Source organism: Pollicipes pollicipes, unplaced genomic scaffold, assembly GCF_011947565.3.
Source record: "Pollicipes pollicipes isolate AB1234 unplaced genomic scaffold, Ppol_2.1 Scaffold_5724;HRSCAF=6776_pilon_pilon_pilon, whole genome shotgun sequence".
In the NCBI taxonomy this organism is placed as follows: Eukaryota; Metazoa; Arthropoda; class Thecostraca; order Pollicipedomorpha; family Pollicipedidae; genus Pollicipes; species Pollicipes pollicipes.
Window position 1 is genome coordinate 38,871,051 of NW_023596746.1, and position 25,266 is coordinate 38,896,316.

At 49.4% G+C, this 25,266-nt stretch overlaps 1 protein-coding gene across 1 annotated transcript; it reads left to right on the top strand.

Annotated features, from left to right (window-relative positions):
• Nucleotides 1-20,289: 20,289 nt before the first annotated feature.
• LOC119103812 (uncharacterized) lies at nt 20,290-24,275 on the top strand. Its single transcript, XM_037227470.1, has 5 exons — nt 20,290-20,397; nt 20,552-20,623; nt 21,182-21,277; nt 23,238-23,313; nt 23,870-24,275. The coding sequence occupies exons 2-5, from the start codon at nt 20,554-20,556 to the stop codon at nt 24,084-24,086; spliced, it is 459 nt and encodes a 152-aa protein (XP_037083365.1). The 5' UTR covers nt 20,290-20,397; nt 20,552-20,553; the 3' UTR covers nt 24,087-24,275.
• Nucleotides 24,276-25,266: the final 991 nt, after the last annotated feature.

Consider the following 25,266-nt stretch of genomic DNA (forward strand, 5'->3'; position numbering starts at 1 on the left):
TGGTGGTATCACATGCCTATTTACAACTTAGATGTAACCATTGACCTGTAGGCAGTAAAAGAGGAAATTTTCCAAATCTGTTCAGACCCTGACAATAGACACCAAAAATAAACAATCATTCCAGCTCCCACATTCTAATGCCTGATGCCTGGTACTAAAGGTTATAGCTGCAGGAGATACAGATGGCTAAGCCAAAAGATATTGATGACCACAACCAAGCATGGGGTTAGAAATACATGTCCCAGGAGCATTAGTATAGTAGTACATCTTGCTACTGCATCCTAGCATTGGATACCCTGTGCTTGGAAAGGGTTGCCCAAAGTCTGACAACTAGGATGAGAGGTTTTGAAGTTCTGTGCAAGATGTGAGGTTTCAAGGTGGTTTGCTACAGGACATCAGCACTCTGGTCGTTGTTCCGCCGTCCGTGTGCCTCACATAAGCTGCACTACATTTTGTGAAGAATACTTGCAGTGGGTATTTGTGATAAGTCAAATCATGTTGAGAAACCATGGGAGACTTAAATGTTTTCAGGGCATTGGAATTTAAAAAATGACAAAGCTTTCATACAGGATCATGCTGAAATAGTTGGTCAGACACCGAGTCAGCCATGATGAAGTCAGTCATCTCTGAAGGTTGCACATAATTTTGGGAGGACGCATATTACGTTCTTCCAATGACGTCAGCCGATTTTCAAAGGATCATTGGACTGTTCTTTCTTGGCAGGACGACGTGATACACCATCTGGATGGTTTGCCACCCTGAGGGCGGAGGCCAGCTTCGCCATAGAGCCGACGGCAGGACCGTCCAGGAAGGCCGCCGAGACGCCAGCCCTTCAGCCCTTCACGGAGAACCCAACGGACCGAGTCGATGACGACATCGATGGCGATGACTTTGTGGATCCCCGTCACGTCAGATCGTTTGACCTGTCGGCGCCCGCCGTGGTCCGCGGCGTCCCCCTCCCCCCCCCCCCCCCCCCCTCCCACTCCCCACCACCTGTGGTTAACCCAACGGCCGGTGCGCACAGCACCATGTCAGATCTCCTAAGCAAGATGCAGAAGTCCATTCTACAAGGTCTGGACGATCACCCTAAGCATGACCCGACATGGCACATGGTGCTGTCGGCATTCATGACCGACTGGTGCACCGCCACGTCCTCCGTCGCCCCCCCCCCCCCCCCCTGTCAGAGCCAGCTCTATGCGCAGGGTCAACTAGGTTAGCGGAGAAGCGTTGCCGCCACATCCCTGTCCCCTGGCCGGAGAGGCGGAAAGCCTGTCCACTTCGTGGACGGTAGCGTGTGCTCGCTGGTCGTCCTCCGAAGACCGGAAGGAATAATCACCCGTAGCCAGCGGTATCTGGGACAGCGTCGTGCCGCAGCGCCGCACAGTCTGCGGGACTGCGTCGAGCAAAATCGAGCGCTGGGTCGCAGAACATGTCATGTCAAGTTGAGGTCATGGAAGGGCAAGTTGGGTAGTTAAACAGACGACGCACCATAGAAATGTTCCCATTCAGGCTGTTTTCTCTCATTTCAGTGTTATGATCATTGCATGTTCATCAGATGCCTTGTCCTGGAAATATCCCGCCCTTTCAGTAAATGCCTATAGCTACAAGCTTAGGCTTAGTGAGGCTTTACTATCTGAGACCTTTCTAGTCGTTTCAAATACAGAGTTTGAGGTGATGGCACGCATTGAAATCTAAATGTGCTTGGGTAGGTGTGCGAGATATGTGGTGTGTGCGTGTGTTGAAGAATAGAGGTGGTACACACAGGAACCTACAATGTTTATCTTGGGGTGCCCAGCCGCTCCCTGCATGCCCGTACCGGGTGCCGGCCGGCTCAGGCTGCTGTTGTGCGTAGGGCTGGGAAGGAGTCCGATTTAACCTTGAGTGGTCTTCGTCTTCGTTGTGGGTATGTAAGCGGGGGTGGCTTGAGACGATGATGTGTGACGATGGTATGTGATGGTGTATTTGATGGTTTTATTACGACGATGTGTTTCCCTGCGGACGGGAAACTGTACGCTGTGCTTGGTGCAGTCTCCTTTTTGGCTGCATAAATCACTTGGACGGCTTGTGAATGTTGTTTTACTGTGTTTGTGAGAAGCCCTTTGGACGGAATGTATTATGTCTAGTTTAGGCGGAATGTGCCTAAACTGTCGTCGTTTCCTGTCTGCTAAGGTGTGTTCTGTCGATCTGAATACACTTGCATGGCATACTGAGGCTGATGATCTCGTTCATATCACCGTCCACGATTTGTAGGTCTTCGAGTGTTTAGCCGGGATTATTGTACGAGGACCACTGTACCATTGCCATAAGAAGTCAATGGCGTCCGGTACAGTGCACCATCTCATTTAAAGGCCATGTCATTAAAAGAGTACAGCCGACGGGGTTCCAAGAAATGATGGGAGGTGACAGTTGACGTACCGCGAGACTTGTCTGCTCCAATTCGGATCCCGTGCATTGGGTATTCTCGTGGGATCATTCGGGATTCCGGTTTTACGCCGTTCTTTATACAAGTTACGACATGGAATAAACTAGCAATCTAGGCACCTGTATAATTAACGTGGTTTAGGTCCCGTTACTTTCAGAACGGATATTTAGGAGCGTGTGTAAGTACTAATAATGTTTAGTGGTCATAGATCCCCATCAGAGCTCTAGTTTTGCCGAATTTGTTGAGGAAAGCATTGAGCACAGGATTGACCGACCTGGGGTACGGCGAACATGAGGTTTGAATGTACGAAATGAATGCAATCGAGTCTAGGTCTGGGTCTAAATGTGCATTCCCTCAACTGTTGCATTACATGCTCATTCTCTGCTTATGTGGGTGCCTTAGGTACATTTATAAGAGTACATTTAGGTTCCTATGCCTTTGTGTTTTAATTTGGTATCTGAGGACTGAGTGCCGAAAGCGAGTCAGAAATTGGATATGAGATCAAATATATTGCATCGTCCAAAATCCTTCGAGGGGGACTGCATTCCGCGGAATTTTCATCAGCATGACGAGCTATTTTGTAGGGATTCACGTCTTTATGGCAGAGTGAGGTGGAAGTGTGAGAAAGAGAAGGGGGCCAGGCATAAGATCGTTGGCTCAGCTGCGATTCGTCCGCGGCCCGAAAAGTCGAGGCCCTCAACGAAATGCGATCTTAAGGCCCTGGATCACGTGGCGACCTTATGACCACTGGACGGCTCTGTTGACGTCTAAACTGCTTACAAAAAAGAATGCATAGAGACAAAGGAAAGAAGCAAAAGCAAAATATTTGGGGAAGTTTTGCTGCATTTCCATCGCTTTCATCCAATATATGATCGACAATGTAGGCTTTAGTGGCCTCAGCTTTCCTGCTCCAAACCTTGTCTCTCGTTGTTCTTGAAAGCTAGCTGTTGAGCTACAGTAAATATTAATGTATGTATAAAATGATATTATAAATCTATTCCTCATCAACTCAGATATTTGGTAGGACAAAACATTTTTTCCAGAACATCGATAGCTGGGCCACTTTGCTCAGCACTATTTCTAACACCGCTGTTGGCGGTTGCTAGGATACTCATGCACGAACAAACATATGCCGGCCGTACAGGTAACAAAGTATAAAAAAGCTACCGATTCTGCACTCGGTTATTCAAAGCATATTATGTCACTTGCTAACCTTTCGTCACAACCGCGCTAGAGCTGCAAGTTCCAGTTCCGAGATCGATGTCATCAAACCACGGTCGCACATTTTGGGTACAATAGGTACACTATCAAGTATCAAATACACGTGCGTGAAATAAGCGGCACATCGATATTCATATTTAGCAGAATTTAACGACCCCTTGGATTTTCACAAAGCTCGTACAAAAAAGCCCAGAGTGACAACATACACAAAAGCTTTTTTGTAGGGTATTGTGCGGTCTGACCCTCCGGAGGTTATAAGCGAGGACATTAAAGGATATATGAAAATTGTGATCAAATGATATGAATGCAATGTATGAGAATAAAATCACATAGACACAGGAACAAAAAAAGAGTAAAAATAAGGTCAAAAAATTAAATGAAAGGTCACTAAGTGTGACACGTAACCATGTTGCAGAACATACACCATTTTATTGGAAATATTACACAGATGCCAGGAAAAACCCTCGAAACAAAATAAAACACCATTCAATCGGGATGATTGCGCATATTATAGAAAACAGCATCAAAACAGGCCTAAGCCACACAGACGGAAGGATATTCCCCAAAAGATCACACACACACACACACACACATACATATATATATATATATATATATATATATATATATATATATATATGCATATATTCACTTACTCACGCCCGATGATTTTTAAGCAGGGCAACCCAATATGCTGAAAACGATATCACATGGTTGTGGGGACAGGGGGGGCCAGGAGGGCCATGGACCCCCACTTTTCAAGGTGGAGGGCCAGCATGTTAACTGACACCCCCGCCCCCCCCCCCCGCCACTTTTCAGATTAAGGTTGTGTTTAGCTTACTGTTGAGCTGCATTAAACATACATGCCGATTTGCCTAGTTCACCAGCCATCTTCGTCACCATGCGTCATTTCTTTTTCGTTTGCTCAATGGCCATCGCTAAGTGCCGCGGCCGTAGGGCCGACGCCGCGCAGCCCGTGGAGGCTGCAACGCCGGGTGCCGAGACTGTTCTTGCTATGACTTGCGGGCGCGCATGTTCAAAACCATATGACGTGGTCCTTATCAGTAATCAATTCTGTCTGAATGTTGACCATTTTAAGACGAACATGAATTAGCCACGTGGATACAAATTTGGGACCACATTTCGTCTACAATTTACTTTCAGGGAGTCCTCAATATATCTGAAGAACGCAGAAAAACATGGAACTGGAGTCTATGTGACAGTGATTGGACCACCTGCGGCGATCAGGGATGTTGTTGTGTCAATGCGGGTTCCTGTGCTGATCCAGGTCCAGCTGCGCAGGTCAGGAAGCCTTCCGTGCCAGGGGAGGGGAACAACATGATACGACATATTTTTCTAATGGCCTCCGGGTCGACTAGGAGATCCCGCCCCGTGCCGCCGGAATGACAGCCAAGGCACTTCGCGATGGGACGGAGTGGCCCTTCAGCCCTTGACCCGCAACGGTTATGTGCCACGGGTGTTGTACTTAAGGGTCCCCTTGCCCGGAAGGAAATAAGGGGTTTCATTATTGTTAAGTAGAGGGGCCCCCCCTTTCATTATTGTCGAATAGAGTGGGTTGAAATGAGAAAAAACAACAACAACAACAACAAGCCATCCCATGTTTGCCTGAGAATGTTCATTGTTTCAGAATGGATTAGTAAACGAATTATGTCAAACGGCTTGAACGTGCCCACCCGCAACCTCGAGGGCAAGGACAGCAATGGCCTGGGCTGCAGCTTCCGTAAAACCGAACGGCGTCCGCCACTGCAAGTGCCACCAGACAGCGGGTGCCGTGTAAATCTGTCTTCTGGACAGATTGGTAGTTACAGAAATACAGAAAACGGAAATTCTATCTTTACTTTTCCAGTTCCATCACCAAATTCCAGCACCCCTTCGCGGTGCTTTAAGGGCCAATCTGTTCTTATCATCAGTAAAAAAATCGCACACGTGAAATATGCGCCCAGACCGCCTTCGAAATGCAACATTTGATGTCCTGAAGGGTTTAAAGATACTTCTTTCAGAAGCGTCATTATTTTCGTCCACCCGTTGGGCACAGCTCAGCATCATCTGCTGGGCTGACGCTGCGCCTCCTACGGACCCTGCAACGCCTGGCGTCGAGGTTTTTTTTACTAAGATTTTCAAGTGCGCATGCTTAAAACCACGTAACGCAATTTGTAGCACTAATGGAATTGAGTGTTAAAAGGCAATTATTTCAGAAGCATCAGCATCTTCGTTCACCGGTGGGCCAAAACTTAAAGTTAGCCATCGGGCTAACGCTGAGCGGGCTAAGGAGACTGCAACACCTGATGTCAAGGTTTTTTGTTGCCAAGATTCGCGAGCGCGCATGTCAAAAAACCGCGTTAGAAAGATTGTGCCACTAATCAATTCTGACGGAATGTTGTACACTTTCAGAGAAACATGGCTTAGTCACATTAATACAGAACGTTGACCACTCGATCTAATTCAAATTTTGATCTTCAAATTTTGATCAAGCATATTGATCTACTATCTACCTTCGCGTTGTCCTCATGTCTGTAGGACCCAGATACAAAACTATGGTAAAGCTTCTGAATTCCATCGGTTTAGGAGTCCACTAAGCGATTGTAAATTAAAGGCACTGCTGATTTAATCCATGCGGTCGTGCAACGTCCGATTTCGGCAATTTATTGGCTTAAAAATAGAGCTGATCTCACAGAAGCTCCTGGTTTTTATTCTGGGTACAAGGAAAATGCAACAATATAACGAAGAAAGGCGTGTTCCTTGTTAACATATAAGCTATATAAGGGGATTTCTTTCTTTGGCGGCGGGGGGGGGGGGCACCATAAGGAGGGCTTTTGTCAGCCCTGTGCTCCCCTTGGCAAGGTTCTGACTACGCCCCTGCCTGCACACCAAAACAGATGAAGCTGTCTACGTTGAATGATGGGCGGTCAAATTTCCGCTGGGCCAACTTATGCCTAAGGAAGGCAGCTTCCCGGAAGCTTTGTTCCGCGGCGATGTGGTGTAAGGGGAGATAATTCGGAAAAGATAATGTTGCAGGTGTCCAACATATGTTTTGCACACCAACTAGTAGTAATGCTGATCCAGAAATATGCGACAAAGCAGCCATGCGATCAATTCGTGGTCAGTCTTTCGGAAGACAGCCGGGCCTGGGCAGTGGCTGCCGACGGCGGACGGGAGCAGGCCTCAGATAAGGAATATATGACAAAAGGGCCCTCATTCTGTGACTTGGCTTTCAAAGAAGAATCTCCAGCTTTATGGCTTGTGTCACATGGTTTTTGCCAGTTCTGAGCTTCCGATTTTTTCCGCCCAAAATGCCGCGACGAGTCTTATCTCTTGAAGAGCAGCCAGCGAAATGAAGATGCAAAAATCTATCGTACTATGAGCCATCGATTCACTTTCAAAATTCTTACCAGCATATGTCCAGGCCTTACTTTGGCATCTACCTTGTGGAGGCAGACGCCTCCTCAATGACCCAAAATGCCTAACTGCTCGTGGAATGTCTCCTCATCGGGAAAGGCAACGCTGAAATGGAAATGTTGGGAAGCAGGATAGCCGTATTTGCCGAATGACATACATGAGTCGAATAAGCAAGGGTTTGCGCCAGTGAAAAACGGATCTAGATGCACATCTGAAATAGCAGTCATTACATTTGAATAAAGAGCAATAACAACTTCCATCTCTACACCCCCTCTCCCTCCCCCCCCCCTCCCCGGTCATCGGGCTTGCTTTCCAGATAAAGTTCCTGAAGTACGCCCTGAGCTTGCCCGACTTTCTGAAACGTTCCTACGCCTATATACATAGGACATCGGTCTACTTTGTTTGAATGTGCACATAAATTCAGTCAAAGATTTAAGATGGAAAAAGCTAAGCACCTGGATGGGAGCGCAGGTCATGTCAGGTCAAGCGATGACCTCACGCAATCAAGTCACACGCCTCCAAAAAGGGAATGAAATGCTGAGTTGACTGGTGCCACTTGCTTGATCAAATAATGGCTAGTTGAAAAGTTATACACAAATGCCACGTTTCATTTCAAATACTGTGTTATTGAAAGACAAACACAAACCCAGCCTTCTCGAATCCTAGGCAGTTTCATACCAACGCATCCTTGACAATGTTTAGTACGGATGCATACTAAGAGGGGAACCGTGTTTATTACCGAGCCGTACCAAAAGTGGCGAAGTTTAGCACGGGTAGATAATAAACAGCCCGATAACCCAAGGTTGACTAGGGGACCAGGTTCTTGATGGGGAAATGCTGCCAGGTGCTCCGCCACTTCAGGTAGCAACCTAGGACGTTCCACAGCTACGTCATCCACTTCATGGAGAACGCTCCAAGTAACTCTTCAACATGGTGGCTAGTAAAATCAGCTGTTTCCCAACAAACACATTTGACGCGCAGCAGAAGTGATATTGACGAATCGGGACAGTCAAATGTACTTCAATCTACAAATGTACAAATACTTCAGGTGTATCTCTCACAGCAGCTGCCTATACCATCACGACTTACCTTAACGAGAATATCACAGGCAGAGAAATGCAGATACTTGCCCTTCACTCAGAAAGACGTTACGTTATTTCAAGCGTTTCGCGAGCGTAACCACATGCAATCGACCATCCCACGGACATGAAGTTCAACAGGCACTGGTAACTTAACGCCTCATGCCAGCTAAGATCATCGTGCACTTGAATACAAGATGATGACATCTATCACATGCATCATATGCATTTTATAAATTTTAGATAATGTCGCCATGACACACTGTTCAACATAGGGGTTCCAAAACTCCACCTTCCCCCATATTGTTCATAATCTGTCAGGCATGCAGTAAAGGTACAGGTCAGTGAAGAAGCGACATAGAAAATAAGTGCAACCATATCAATAATATAATTTTCATGCAGCATAACAACCATGATTACAGGCCACACAACTGCGAGTTTGTTTGGTTAATCTCTACCGACCCGTGCTTGTGCAGTCCGGTAATTCAAAATAATCGATCAGACCTATAAAACAAATAAGCCCGCATTACAGGAATACTTTCACTGATATAATTTCGTTACAAAGGGCAAAGAAGTCAAGTTACAACGCATATAAGTGTGCATTTGCGATCGAATCACTAGGCAGGCACTGATGGCTGATACATCATTGTACCTACTGCGCCTCGGCCAGGTATGCCTTGACCTGCAACCCCTGACGAACTATCATTGAGGGAAAGCAAACAAGTCTGACTAATGCATTTTTCTAACAATAGTAGTAAACTGCCCTACGGCAATAGCGTGACTCATAAATGGCAGATCTAGGGGGCTAGAGGAAACCCTCCGCATACACCATACCCCATCCGCAAACGCGTCGTGGGCGTTGCCATGCGTTGCTATGTAAATAACCACGAGCTACCGCACTTACGCCCTCCATCCGTCAAACCTATGAATTCCCGACAGCTCCCCAGCCCGTGCGCTACACCGCGAGTTAGCCCACTCCTCACTGTCGACCTTAGCCGGTGGCAGGGTTAATTGTCGCCAATACGCCGCCCAGCCGGTTCGCTTTGATTGGTTTATGGCCACCGGCACGCCGTCTTGCGCCCCGTCCCCAGTCGGTCTGACAGCTGCCCCACAGACGATGGCACCAGCGTCCAGCACGACACTCTTGCTCACTCATACAGGTCAGCCACGGTGTGTTCATCGGGTCAGATGGTTTTTAGCTATTCCCGGGCCGTCCACAACTTACGTTACGCATTTACGTCCGTTTTCAGCCCTGCCTTCCCCACTGTCACGCACTGTGATCCTTGGCAACCTCTTCCCTTCTCCCCTGGTAACTCTGTCTTAAACGTAACATCTCAAAGAGATAACGTCTGTCTGACTCCTAATTGAGCTGAAGGTGCGAGACAAGGACGGATGTTTCGCTTGCCATGAAGGCACGCCAACAGCATACAATTGTTTGGTTTTGAAACATCTTGTTTCTGTCGCCCACTCTGCCGATCTAACTACACTTTCCTTTATTTAAGTGGCTCGTCTGAGGCGTCCGTGCCAAGCGCACCTGATCAAATCACGTCTCTCGACGGGCCCTTCTGCCTCTCCATGCGATAGAAGCCTCACTTCTGGTGTACACATCTCTCACTCTGCATGTCATGCAGCCCGTCGTCATCACGGCTCTACCTGATCCGCAAAACAGACCCACAGTTTCTCGTTTCTGTCGCCCACTCTGACGATCAAACTACACCTTCCTTTATTAAAGTGGCTCGTCTGAGGCGTTCGTGGCAAGCGCATCTGATCAAACCACGTCTCTCGACGGACCCCATTGCCTCTCAATGCGATAGAAGCCTCATTTCTGGTGCACACAGCTCTCACTCTGCATGTCATGCAGCGCGTCGTCATCACGGTTCTACCTGACCCGCAAAACAGACCCACAGTTTACACTAAGCATTCGTGTACCGGGCGACGAGGGCTATTTTGATCTTTTCAACGCACGTTCTCCTTCATTTCAGTTCCCTTCACATCCACTCACGACAAACGCATCGGTCGGGTGATGCTGTATTTCAAATGATCATCTGACAATCATGAGCAAGTAGGCTCGCACGACCTCCCCACCGTAGCACTCAGCGGCAAGTGTCCGTCTCGCGGGCCACGATGCCCCGGCCGGCTACGAAACATGCGACCGGCTGCGTGACTATGAAGTGCGGACCGAGGGGTGACTGCCAGCAAACGCAGATTTCAAGCGTCGTGCAGTACTTGACAGGCACATACCCGAAAGGAATTCACTTCGCTGTTCGTTTCGGTACAGGCACGTTGCCGATACATCAATGTTTCTATATCTCTATTCTCCTCGTTTTTCTCCGCGGAATAAGCCTACTACCACTGTCTTGTCTACGTGAACAATTTCCTCGCAAACGCACTTAGCAACTTAAATATACTCTTAGATACGTCATTGTTGGTATATGATCATACATCATCGCACCTTGCACAACATTGAGAGCCAATCGACAGCCGTTATATCTGAAAATCGTGCTGACGAACGCCTGATATGAACGACTCTACCATTGCATCCCTATTGTCCTGAATCATCGCACGGCTTATGGAGTGGCAGGGTTCGAAGGGCTTTATCATGGCGTCACGAATGCCAAGGTGATCTTAAAATACTCTCCCCAAAAAAGGCTCCTTATATTTGCGGGCATGCAGTTCAGAAACAAGAGGGGTTTAATCCCTAAGATGGGCGGGGCTGTTGACTACACAGACTGATTTTTAAGATGGCCATTTCAGTTCAAAACTCCAAAGAAATATGAAGCACTCTTTAACATATGCTTCAGAGCATAAACATCAGCGCGTTTCGCGGTCAGCCATGGTGTCACACTGAGGATGTCAATCGTCGAATCACGTCGGGCACTGAGCATCTGCGCACTGTGCATCTGTATTCAATTTTTTAGGCCAATTTGAGGAGTCCGCTGAATTTCGGATATGAAACTGAGTTAAGCATGATAAAATGTCATGCGTGCTGCATCACGACCTTGATATTAGAACAGCTATAACTTTTTTGATACAGCGTACCGGCCCCAAATTTTGTGTTTATCGTTATCAGGAGGTCAGTATCTACCAGCACGCTAAGTTTAGAAAGAATTGAAGGAGTCCGCCTTTTTTATTGTGATCTTTGATATTTATATATCTCCGGTAATAGGGCGTACCGGTCCGAGATTTTGTGCTCATTATGCTCAGGAGATTAAACTGCATCTATGTGCCAAGTTTCAGGCCAATTTGAGGAGTCCGCTGAATCCCGAATATGGACCGGAATCTGAATGTGAATGTGGTGCCAACTTGACGGACGTCATATCTTGAACGTATGTAAAAATTTTCGTGTGTGTAATTTCTTTTTTTGTAATTATGCACTTAATTCGTGTCGATTGCAGATAGGGTTGTTATTGTTATTAATCGTGAATTCCAATTGTTATTTTGCAGTGTACTGTCAATAGTCGTTCTCGATCCTGTAACATACTCTCATAGTTTTTAGTTAAGGCGCGCGACAGCGCCGCAACGGTCTTGGCTTCCACGCGACGACGCCGGGAGCATGTGCGCGCTTTGGGGGAAGGAAAGTCACGATGGCGACCTGTACACACACACGCACACACACACACAACACACACACACACACACACACACACACACACACACACACACACACACACCATATATATATATATATATATATATATTATATATATTATATATATATATATAATCAACACACACACATATATATATATATATAATCACACATATATATACATATATATATATATATATATAATATATATGTCATGTTTTTCAAATGAGAGTCCATGTCCGATGCGCTTAACAATGATTCGCTTCACTTCATTTCAAGTTTCAGAATGGCATGAGTCCGAGCTTGGGTTCAGGTGCAAGTGCTGCCGAACTCAGACCCGTGCCTCACGCAAGTCCATGATGCCTCCCCAGACATGGTCTCGCTCACCACATAAAGAACACTGCCTGGTGGCCGGCAGCTAGCGCCATCTGCCAAACAGCTGTGGACCGATCGTCCAAAACGGGTGCGGTTTCCATTCGTGTCTAGGCCAAGCACCGCCGCGTGGCTATCTTACGTTCTGAAAGTGCAGCCACCGTGTCCAAAAAGAAGAAAAGTGTATGCTGTTGTATGTGTATGTAGTAAGTGTATGTAGACGTAGCATTAGTATTCCCTGCTGGCTGCGTCCTCTCCCATACAAGTCAGCCATCACCAAAGTCTCAAGCGTTCCCTTCCAGCGGCACAGGAAATGCAGAGATGCCGGGCACCGGGCGCGTGGTTTCCTTTTCAGTTTTGGGAGGATTTCACCCCGCTCGAGCTTGAGCTTCAGCCCCCCCACCAAACTTTGAAAAGAAAGCGAGCCAAAGCTGGGGGGAAACATGCTTGTTGGATATTTTGGGGTAGGTTGGGTCGTTTTTCACCGTTCAGCTCCCCAACTTATTTTGTGAAACCGCAACCCTGCTGGGCTCACTCAAGAGTTCAGTTAGGAGAACGAAATGTCCTCTCTCCCTCTTACAAATACGATCTTCTTGGAAGCGCTGTGCATATGTTCTGCCTAACGCAAAACTGGTGTGATCCGATTAGTGTTTGTATGTAGAGATGGGTTCGTTTATTATCAAGCCCATCCGAAGGGCGCACCAATCCACAGTTTTGACTAAGGATCGTTACGTCGGTTCTTGAACCTTTGTGAGGCTTCTCCAATTATCTTTACAGATAATATAATAAAATATAAATATATGTTTCATCGCTAAATGCAAAAAAAACCCTGTTTCGTGAAAGTCAGAACACAAGGGGGCAGGCTAGGCTCAATTCTGGTTCAGTGGACTTGATTGCGAATCCGACTCACAGTGCGTAGGGTGGATTCCGACTCTAACTCGTAGAGTTCCAAGTCTCAGCCAACTCCGATTCTGACTCCAGGATATACGCTCAATGAAGGCATTGCCGCCGGTGATTTCGATTCCAGTAGAAACAACAGTTTGTGAGAAAATTCGTTCCGTAGGCTTCTTAAAAATCGTCATACGAGATAAATTTGATAGCAAGATAGCTTGTCACCTTCGACTGGGTTTTGTCTGGTTGAGGAATCCGTTATCATAAAAGCAATTTATTATTATAAATCTTTGCATCTGAGCAGAACAAATGATATTGCCGTCACTGGGGCTTCACGACGCACTCATTTCCTGAGGCTACACTGCACCGCATGTCTCTCAACCTTGCAGGAAGGGCGGGTACCGCGGCGTATCGAACCCAGTGCTTTTGGTTTCTCAAACACGCAGGTCTGACACCACACTACTGGTGCCCAAATCATGATGGTGAGCTTGACCAGCTCCGTTCATGCTTAACGCCAAGTTTAAAGAAATCGATTCCACCCCGACTTACAAAAATTGTAGGGATTCCAGAGTCGATTTCAGCTCCACCCGGAGTCAAGCTTATGTCTGCTAGGAAGGCTATAAAACTGCTCGAGTCGCCTCGTGTTTTACTTTTTTGAACTTCTGAACTTATCCCTGGCCAATCCTAAATTTTAACCGTCCTGGAATTGCCGAAGTGGGCGTTTAAGTTCACATTGTTCTTGACATGGTCCTGGGCACATATATTGCGCAGGGTTCGAAAACATATGCTTTCTTGTAGCTCTGACCGCCGATCTGCAGGACCTCTTCACGAATGGTAATTCAGAAATGCCTGGAGAGGGCCGAGTTTACGCAAGTCCCCGACCATTGGCACGGTGCCTTTAGCAATCGTGCAGAAAAATCGACCTAAAACCATGTGCCGCCCACCCCCATCCCCACGTCGTTTCGAAGAGGTTCCACCTGCCCACTTCCAGGCGCTCGGAGAGACTCACACTCCCCCCCCCCCCCCCATTTCCAGGCCAGGGACTCCATGACGTCACTCTATTTCGAATCTGGCGCCATAAGATATTGCTGGGAAGTGGGAGACGAACAAAAGATAGTGAATCACGGTGGCGCTGGGCCATTGGAAATGATACTCATGATAACTTATATTTCATGACAAGGGTGGATACGAAGCCCAGAAAATGCACTGTTAGGAAGGAAAAAGGCTTCCACTATCTGCAAAACGATTTCATTCTTCGAAGCGACATTGATGTGAAACATAGCTAGGTTTCACGAATGGGTCTTCGGCGTGCCGACTGTGCTACAGAAAACAGTAGAGTGAAGTAATAAAGCACGATATCGCATCAAATTATCCCCGCCCCCAGTTTCAGGTTAAAGGAATGCAAATTCTCAACCGCGTCGTTACTGCGCCCCTGTCCCTTTTGAGTCATGTGTGCATTCATATTCACATAGGCATTATGCATTTCTGCATGCATTCAGTACTTGTTGTATCGTGGAAAGATGCATCGTGTGATGTTTTTGTGGTTCTCGAACAGTTCGGAAAATATTTGTTACGATAGTTTAACAATATGAGACATTTAGTTCGGCAGTTCATGTCTTGCGCATTGGAGATCCCCTACAGGGTGCACTGCGACAAAAAGTGACCAGGGGTGACTGCTTTTGGGTGTCTAAACTCACCGAAGGTCTGCCATGGACATCACCACCTAGACCAGTCAGAAGTGCTACACTATGACTCTCAGCACATGCCAGAGATGGAGGTGGGATTTATTTGAACAGAACCTCGACTCCGGTAAATGACACTACCTCAGAACCAAGGCCTTACCGCCCCTAATAAGCGGTACCAACCAAACACGAAGCGCCTACCGACCCCCTACCAGGCTAAACCAGTACATGCCACTCCTAGTAACCGGTACCAGGCTCCTGGCGCTAGCCGTTAATCTCGCCGTGGTAACTGGTACATGCCACTCCTAGTAACCGGTACCAGGCACCTGGCGCTAGCCGTTAATCTCGCCGTGGTAACTGGTACATGCCACTCCTAGTAACCGGTACCAGGCACCTGGCGCTAGCCGTTAATCTCGCCGTGGTAACTGGTACATGCCACTCCTAGTAACCGGTACCATGCACCTGGCGCTAGCCGTTAATCTCGCCGGGGTAACTGGCATCAAATTAGTACCAAGCAAACAAAGCTCCACCACCAGGTGACCTTGCAGAGCATATTATATTTTTGATGAACGGCTGACCCGTCTGGAAGCGATGAATTTAATGTACGTGCAGCTCAATAACGCTGAGCGAGGCTACGCGTCAACTGCATCACACCCTGCTGCTAATTAGTGTTGTTATTATGAACGTAACAACCCCATAACCATGATATCATCACTGCAACCGTCTCGCGCGTGTGACAAGGTTACAGTGTCTTCTTAAGGTTATTTCGCAAACTTTCGCTATCTTCCACTTTCCATCGTAACGTCCAGGTAATATTTTTACTTGCATACCGGCATCCTCTATTTTTCATTCCGGACACCTCACAACCTTATTTGGTACGCCCTCCGCTACCTTGCAGAACTTGGGTAGTAAGATGCTCTCCTCTCTCTCTTCTCTCCCCCCTCCTGGTCTCTCGATCGCTTCTTCGTCTCTCTCTCGTCTTCATCTCTCATTCTCTCCCTCCTCTCTCATCTCTCGCTCTCTCTCTTCTCTCTCTCTCTCTCTCTCTCTCTCATCCTCTCTCTCTCTCTCTCTCTTCTCTCTCCTCTCTCTCTCTTCTCTCTCTCTCTCTCTCTCTTCTCCTCTCTCTTCTCCTATCTCTCCTCTCTCTCACTCTCTCTCTCTCTCATCTCTCTCTTCTCTCTCTCTCTCTCTCTCTTCTCTCTCCCTCTCTCTCTCTCCTCTCTCTCTCTCTCTCTCTCTCTCTCTCTCTGCAGCACCCCCCCCCCCCCCAGCCCGCGGTGCTCTTGTACACACTGTGACTAAAGCGCTGCGCTATGTTAAAGTCTTCATGATACATATCTTAGCGTGCTGAAAACAGATAATACAAAATGACGTACCACTGACGGCATATTTGGAGTGATTGTTTTAGTATTCAAATTGGAATATGCAGATGTGCGATGAGCAATTCCAAACCAAAATAGTTTCGTATTTTTTCAGTATGAGCAAAAGGGGAAGATGTGGTAGTGTATTGCATTTCAGAAATGGGGTTCATGAAATGCGCAACTGATTTATTTTCCTGAATGAAGGAGTGGGCGGCACCTGCCGGCAGGTCGTCGCGGGCGTGGATGACAGAACTGACGCCAGTGATCTAGCAAGAAATAATGGTCGCAGTTGAGGTTGTTTCATAAATTGCTGGGCCCGGGTACAGAAGCACACTTGGAGTATCATATTGAGGTGATATGGTAGTTTTAGTTATTCAGAAGGTGTACTTGATGGGCGACATCCTGCGCTCGTGACCTGGGTGCCGCTAAAACTGTCGAGTGGCATTTGTAGGCTTGTTGCACTTACCCTGGACCCTGAAAATATTAAATAATGTGCTCATGCCCTTAGGTTATTGAAGCATGAATAAATTTTGGCTTCTGTGATGTGGCGATATCTGTGAATTGCTGACCAAAATAATTGTGATATGACTAATAATGTAACAAGCCTTCTCTATTCTGGTCTTCATGCAAAATATCATTGCCAACAGGTAACAAGCTGTGCTAGGCATTTTGCTACTCACTGGCTTATGACAACTTTTGCACATTTTCCAATAACAATAAACAAATATCGTAAATGCAAGACACTCAGATGAGCCAGATTTGCTGACAAGATTTTGAAAGTCCTTAAAGTCAAAGCAGACTGCCACTGATTCATTTGATAATTTTTTTCTGGTAAGCCTGACGGGACCGGATTGGATTGAGAGCTCTGTGAAAAACGAATTGGCGGGCGGATTGAATGTTGACTAGACGGACTGGACTGTACTGGATCCTGAAATTTCATTTCGTGGAATGCTCTAGAATATGCCTTATAAGTTTCATGCCACTACGGACATGCTTCCTTAAATATAGGCATGCAAAGTGCAATTTTCATGACCTGACATGATGAAGGCATTACTGACCTATCAACACAAAATTAATTATCGATCGCGAGACCTCGCTGAAGCCAATCTATTGCGTCTTTCGTTATGGCTCTACTGTTTTTAGTTTGGAAACGGCAAGGAGTCCCAATGCCTCCCACCATTAGCCCGCATGATGAAAAAGGGCGGATCAGTGCGAAGTTAAAACCGTATTTGCGCTGTTGTTACCCGGGGATTTTGCCAGACCTTTTTGGCTTTGCACAAAAAGATAAAAAATGTTAAGTTAGTGATAGCAGCCTGCATAAGTTCTTATGCTGGAAATAACCGACCACCAGGAGGAACCAATTAAACGAAGATAGCATGCAATCATCGGGACTTATGATGAGGCTACCCCAAATTCGACGCTCTTTTGTTAAGCCCTGAATGGAGAGGTTTTCTGTTATTTCAATATCTTGAGTCCCGAGTCGTCCTTTGTTGTCACCTAAGTTATTGCTACAGGGTTAGTGTTTGTTGCACCATTCTCTATTGCTGAATAGCTGTATACTACGCGCTCTCCAGGTGGTGTGTACGCCCTACATGCACGTGCGTCTATCGGGCGTTCATTTAATAGGTCTCAAAAGCTTCGTTCCGTTTCTACGACAGGCAACATTCCTGAACAAATGTCACAAGATATCGTATAAACTACATACATCCGCGTGTATTTTTCTCGAAGCCCATGAGCTCATGTGTGACAAAGTCTATTTCCAGCTGGATACGCTGGGGTCCTCAGGGTCAAATGGTCTCTCTCTCTCTCTCTCTCTCTCTCTCTCTCTCTCTCTCTCTCTCTCTCTCTCTCTCCCCCTCTCTCTCTCTCTCTCTCTCTCCCCCCCTCTCTCTCTCTCTCTCTCTCTCGCTCTCTCTCTCTCTCTCTCTCTCTCTCTCTCTCTCTCTCTCTCTCTCTCTCTCTCTCTCTCTCTCTCTCTCTCTGCAGCACCACCCCCGGCCCGCGACGCTCTTGTATGCGCCCAAATTGCTCAGGCGCGCTTTCAGGATGTTTGGATGGAGTTCAAGTCAGGGGAGCTCCCCGACTACATCTTGTCGTTATAACACTCGGGAAGCTGCGCTTGGCGCCGCTGTTCGGCCAGCTGCGCTATTTGGGCGAGTGTGACGCCTCGCGTGAAGATAGCGGCCGACAGCGGCCGAACACCACCGGCCTCTGATTGGTGGGCCTCGGGCTCCTTCGTTTCAAAGCTTTCTGAGAGTATCTTTGGGCCCTCTCGGCGCACAAGAGGGGCATGGGCCCATGTCCACCCGCCGCCCCCCTATTTGGATCCTTCACTCTCCCGAACAGATTAGCAGATGGGACACTGACAAGAGCATAAGGGCCCTCCAAGGAATTTAGAGGTTCCCTAAACACAATGTGGAAGATTCCCGAACGACCGAGTGCGCCTGATCGGGTTTACAGATGGGGCCCCGAGAAGAGCAGGCGGTCATCCGGAACAGACAGGAACTAGCAGTGGCCCCACACCAATGTAGAGAGCCCATGAGCATACTGAGAGTGTGTCGGTAGGTTGACCGAGACCAGCGCGAAGGGCCCCTGGGCAACTGAGATATACCCCGGCAGGCTTAGGCATGAGGCCTCCGGGAAAAGCGTGTAGAGCCTGTTGGGAGAATGGGGAGCATTCGTGGAATGCCCTGATCGATAAGAGTGCCCTGGCATGCTGGCAAAATGGGTCCCGACACCAGCGTGGGGCGCTCTGACCAAATGCAAAGAAATCAAGGGCAACGTGGAAGACCCCTTGACGATCGAATTGACCTTACAAGAGAACATATAGGACCCCCGGGAACACCGTAGGGAGTCTGAACAGTGTAATGACCATTAAAACTGCCTTATCCACCGCCCCCTCAATCAGCGAAGAATTACTTTTGTCTGCTCGTGGGCCCTTCACTTTCGCTTACGACTGTTCTTGTTTGCCTGGATGCCCAGAGACGTACAATTTCGTGACGTTTTGTGCAAATGGAAAAGCTGCGTGTCTGCTTGGCCGGGTATGGGGCCCCATGAAAGCCTACGGAGCCCTTCGGTGGCCGGGACGTCAAACCAGAGAGATCTTATGCTCAGACAGTTGGCTGGTCCAGAATGCTGTTTCACATGTCCAGAATGTCGGTCCACGGACGGAAATGGTTCAGAATGTTGGTCCAATGTTCACAGAGGACTGGTTGACTGGTCCACAGTGGTGACCAGAATGGCATAGAAGCACTTCCAAAGGAACTCCAAACCCCAAAAAGCGACTGAGTTTCATTCACGTCCCATGAGGCGTTTGGTTTAGTCAGGGTGGTTTCTCTAGTGGCTGTTCGTATTTTTTATCGATACTTTATTGATATATTATCCCGATTAACTGAAAAATTTCCATTCAGCATCTCGAAAAGGTGGTCGGATGCAGAACAAATATGCCAGGTTAGAGTGAATTTGTGCAAAAGACCAAAATGTTTATTTAAGACTAAGAGAATGTGTTGCAGCGGCACTGTCCAATGCTGCTATTAAACGTAACTAGACCTGAGGTTCCACTAGAGCATGTCTATGAAACATGCCCAAAGGTGGGACACACACTTTAAAACGTCACACACTAGCCAGCCCCGAAAATATTCATAAGCCGGAGTCGTTTTGATTTTGCCAACTTCCGCCGCGAGTGACTCATACTTTACCATCACAGACGTTCAGAGTAAGAGCAATGCACCACTGCCTGAAACGTGGTCCAGCGCGCCACTCCATGCTTTTGATGTGTGGAGGCTTGTTTATGCGAATACAATTCAGCGACGCAACGTGCACCTGTGAATCCATGCCAACTATGAGTGCATCCAGGACCCGTAACGAAGTAAGCTCATGTGGAAGTGTCACAGATCTACGCCGGCGGATGGCTCAGCGGAGGGCCGTGTAAGCCAGCTGTAGCCATGTAAGATGACCAGGTTACCCAGTAACGGTGAGGTCACTGTGCACACGCGTGAACGCCTGTCTAACCGACCTGACCCAGCTGGATGCGCCCCTGCGTGGCTCGCTGCAAGCGCGGGGGTTTTACCACGCTAGCAAAGAGGCTGGCAGTGTGGTCTGCAGCACCGCACCATACCACAACGGTCCGTTCCGCATGCCCGGTGAGCTTTGAGACCGACGGCGCCACCGTGGGCTCCCTCGGCCGTTTCGTGGTTGCGGGTGACGCCACGGCCCCGGGTCCTGCCGTTTCGTCCTCGTGGCGTTTCGGTCACCAATGGGGAAGGACAAGGTGGCGCGGGGCGGTGCCTGGTATAAAAGGAAACTAGGACTCGCCGGCCGCAGGTCGCTCATTACCTGAGCCGTTCCCGCCGCGAACCTGGTGAGGGCAGACCGGGACCGGTCCGAGCCGGTGGCCGCGGGCGCGCGTTCCGTTGGCCGGGCTGCCTCCAGTCGGCCGCGACGCCGCTTACTGCTCTGACCGACCGTACGCCGGCGCGCCGCCCGCCATTCACACTCGTCATCTCCGTTCGCAGACATGAAGAGCTTACTGTACGTAGCAGTGGCTATCTGCCTCGTCGGCTATGTCTGCTCGGCTGAGGCCGAAGGTGAGTCACTTGGCGGCCGCTCGCGGGGGCGCCCCGCGCTCTTCAGTGACGGCCGTGCTGCCTGCAAAATGCGTTGTCTGTACGAAGCTTTTAGACTTTGAAGCGGTGAGTTGGAACGTCACTTCGAAGCGGTTCCCCTCGGTCAGTGAAGTTCATAAAGGGCATGTATTTTCAGAGCGATGAACGGCAAAAAATATGGTCATCTCAGTAATGGATGTTTTGTGCATCAATTCGATTGGCTCAAAATTTCATCGTTTGAATCGCTTTGGATGCAGATTGCGCCGTTGTGGCATTAGTTTAAATGCCATGACGGATATATCACGCGGTCACAGTCAATGTGCGAGCTTCGAGGCCCTTGCCCTTCAACGCTTCGTTGCGTAAACCTCAGTTCGATTGAGGTACAAGCCAACAGCTCCAGAGGTGTTCTCAGTCACGAGACGCATCGTTGCAGTGATAATCTATCCTTCGATTTCCGTGTAATTCTAGCCGCATATTACCTGCGTGCCATGTATTGGACCGTCTGGCGTATCGTTCTCCAGCACACCGGACATATTACAGATTCGGCGAAGGAGAGGTTCGTCGCCCTATACAGAACAGCCACATACATAACCATCAGCACCAGCACAGTGAGCCAGTTCTACATCTGCCAAAGCAGTAAGCATCCCGACATTATACTTACAACATGACCTGACCCGCCCAAAAAGCCTTTCCACATCACGCTCCTGGGCTGTGCACCTCCGCCCATAACGCTGTCCAGTGGGTGCCGTTGGCTCAGTCGGCAGCGCATTTCAGTGCCGGAGGAGCGCAAAGGCCTGGCCAGAGGCTTCTGGGCAGTATGGAGGACGGCCACGGTGCTTTCGGTCACCGTCACGACCTCCACCACTTTCTTCACCTGCGCGCTCGGTAAGTGGGCCGGTCGGCCCGAGCCTGCTGACGGACGTGTTCGCTTCGCGACTCAAGACCGGCTCGGCACACAGCTCGGGTGCGATAGACGCGACCCCGCTCCAGCAGCGGGCCGGTGCGGGGCACGCCGGCGAAACACTACTCGCACAGCTTGGCCGAGGAAACGCGCAGTCAGAACAAGCGCTTGACCTGACCTTTCTGGATGTCACCTTCGGAACATGTGCTTGCTGAAGATATGCTCACTGGGGATGCGTCTTACGAACATGCGCCCGCTGCATGCCATCTTCCTGAACATAATTCCGCTGGATGCACGCCCGCTGAAGGCGTGCCCGCTCATTATGCGCGTGCTGAGCATACGCTCGCTGGACGCGCGGCTGCTGAACATACGCTCGCTGAAAGCGGCTGCTGAACATACGCTCGCTGGACGTGCGGCGGCTGAACATGCGCCCGCTGGACGCAAGGCTGCTGAACATACGCTCGCTGGACACACGGCTGATGAACATACGCTCGCTGGACGCACAGCTGCTGAACATACGCTCGCTGGACACACGGCTGCTGAACATACGCTCGCTGGACGCACAGCTGGTGGCCGTGCACCAGATATTGGCGCTTGCGCTGAGCATCGCTTGCTGGGTATACGCCCGCTGGACACGCTTCTGCTGAACGCAGCTCGCTGGATACACGGGTGCTTAACGGATTTCAGCTGAATGCCCTCGTGCTGAACACACATTCGTCTGATACACGGCTGCTGCAGAAGTCGGTCGATATACAGCGTGGCCGGCTGGATACCTAGTTCAACGGAAGCAGCGACCAGGATCCAGTATGCTCGCATCTATTACAATAACGTCAACCTCTGGCACATGTGGGCTGTCACGACAAACAAGCAATGTAGCTGCCAGTGCAGCAGTAATGGCGCGTTGACCGAGCCAGATGGAGATCACCACCGCGCTACCTCTCGTGGATACCTCTGGTAAGACGGCCGACTGACCCAGCTGTCTCGCACAGGCACCGATGCCGCAACTGCTTGTGTGAGGAGGCGTCGTAGTCTGCCGGTCCCAGCGCTGGGCGTCAAGTGAGTGTCGAGTGCCAGAGCCGAATACAGTGCAAGTATTTGTTTTCAGGATCGCCTGCGTTGCTTTCACCGGTAACAAAAAGTCACTGGCGCGATAGCGCCTGTACGTGACAGCCTTGCATTGCCAATGTGAAGTATGTGGTTGTTTTGGAACTCAGACACGAAAACAGTGCTTAAAGTTTGGATTACTGCTTGAAATGATCAGGGGCGTGTATGAACTCATCGGCCAGCCTGGTTCCATCCCGCTTATCCCATGTCCCACGCCTCATGTGATGCAACGTGCCTGCGACCCGGAGGTGAGTCACGCACCGGGCTGCGCATGCTTCATCGCCGTTTGGTTGTGTCTTGAAAAGATGAGCGCACCGGGTCTCTTTAGGTGCGTATTTCACAGTGTGAGTTTGGCTTCTATGGTTCTTGTGGACAGCTTTGTCTATATCCAACAGGGATATTGTGTTTTGGCCTGAGCGATCAGGGTGTGTGCTCGATATTTCCGAGCTATTTGACAAACTTATAGTTACATTGAATGCATATGCTCCAGTAGAGATACTGCAATATTGCAAATCAACGCTCTAATGGGAATACCAGCAACGCTTTCGCTGCCGCTTTGCCTGCTTCGCTCACGGCTCCCCTCGCCTATAGCATCGTCGGCTGCCGCCTGCACGGGCCGCAAGCGCAGGAAGAGGAGGGCCGACATGCTGCAGAAGGTCGCCCCCGAGTAAGTGATCCAGCTGTCCCATACGATCCGCTGCCATCCTGACCGGTCCGACGCCCACTGCCTTCCCGGCCGGGCCGAGCCGAGCGCGAGTAGCGAGGCGGCCCTAACACTCGCCCCGCTGACAGGGAGCTCGAGGAGCCGGCGATGCCCGAGCTTCAGTCGTCAGTGCAGAACGTCGGCGAACAACCGGCTGGGTTCCGCGATCCACGCATCTTCTTGTCTGTGACCACCAGCGTCACGTCCACCCTCACCGTCACGAGCACCTCGATCAACAACGCCGTTATTATCAGCCTGTCCATCCTCTGCGTGCCGGATGGTGGCATTATCCCAGCCTGCGGTTAACGTCGGCCCGCCCGCCTCTTCCCGTGCCCCGCCAGACCGTACATGCGCAGATACATACTTTACCAATCGGACTATTCCACATTACTGCATGCAACATGTTTGCTTTCGATCATATCGCAAACAACGACTGGCCATTTGCTCACCAACTCTGACAGGCGCTACACTGAACAACACCGTCCCGTGTCTAGCCCGTGTGTGTGCGCGCGTGCGGTAGGCTGCTGGAGGCGCAGGCGGCGCAGCTGCAGGGTTCGATGGCGGAGGACGTGGCGCCGGTCGAGGCCGGCTCCCGGGAGGGCCGGCTCGGCTTCACCGTCTGGACGACATCGACCAGCACGATCACGCTGACTACGACCAGCTTCAACTCGGCTACCACCATCTCGCTCGTCTATCTGTGCACGTCTTCGGGCGCGAGCACGGTGCCCAGCTGCTGAGGCCACCGCCGCGTCCGCCGAATCCCGCCCCGCTTATTCACGTGCCCCTGTCAGTACGGCCACCGGCTCCCACCGCGGCCGCTCGTCGGTACCAGCCGGCGACTCTCTGGCCGCAGCAGTTGTTGATTTTCTGTTGTTAGCTTGTTATGTACATGTCTGTTGAAGCTGTAATACAACCTGGATGCACTCGCCGAGCTTTTGTGTTGGGCGCTGCGGAGCGAAATGGCGGCTGAAGACAAGCCGCTTGATGTGACATAGCGGCAACTTGCAGGACGCTTGAGAAGGATTTGACGCTTTTATGCGAAACGAAACCAAATTTGGTCCCAGGCGCACAGGACCCAGCGACTGCGTGCGCAAAGTTTTCATGACGACGGATTTCAGGTTCATTTTGCTCATGGCAAATTGCAAGGCATTTGATTAGCAAGGCCAAGCACCAGGGCGGCATCCATCTGTTGGCGGAGGCCCTGTCACAATTACTATTACTGTTACGAGACCCTGTACATACGTAAGGATGGAGCCAGCGCATGGCACCCATGACCAAACAGATTCGGAGTCGCGTCAAGAAGCAGCCAATTCCCGAATTTGCGGGAAAACTTTACATGAGCCTTTAGAGCTGCATAGAAACAAACGAGACAAACCTTATATCGGCTGCCCCCCCCCCCCCCCCTCCGCCCCTGGTAGCTTTTGCCGGCTACAAATAGCCATGCCACATAATTATCCCTTATAATGCACGACAGAGCACCCAGCTTTCACTGAGTTCTCTGCTAGCACTTTCAATACGTCTGTTCCCTGAAATTTGGTGAGAACAATGCCTGCATTACCGGAATACCAATAGCCACGTAAAATCATTGTCCAATTCCACCAACACAACAAGGAAGGATGGGTCTTGGTGGCGCAGCCTTCCTTGGACCGAACATGTGTCGGATTGAATATTTTTGGAGATGAGCTTTCCATTGATTCATGATCCTTCTTAAGCGGTTCAGATCTGGTTCCAGTTGTGATTCCGTGTTTTTAGAACCGAATGGTTGTCGATTGACATTCAAAGTCAAAGCTTAAGCTCTGATTTAACGCATCATTACGCATTAGTCGCATCGCATCATTACTTTATCCCCTGTTTTTCCTGATGATGTGCTGGATGTGCTGGGCTCGAACCCGTATCTCTGGAACGGCGGTTCAGCGC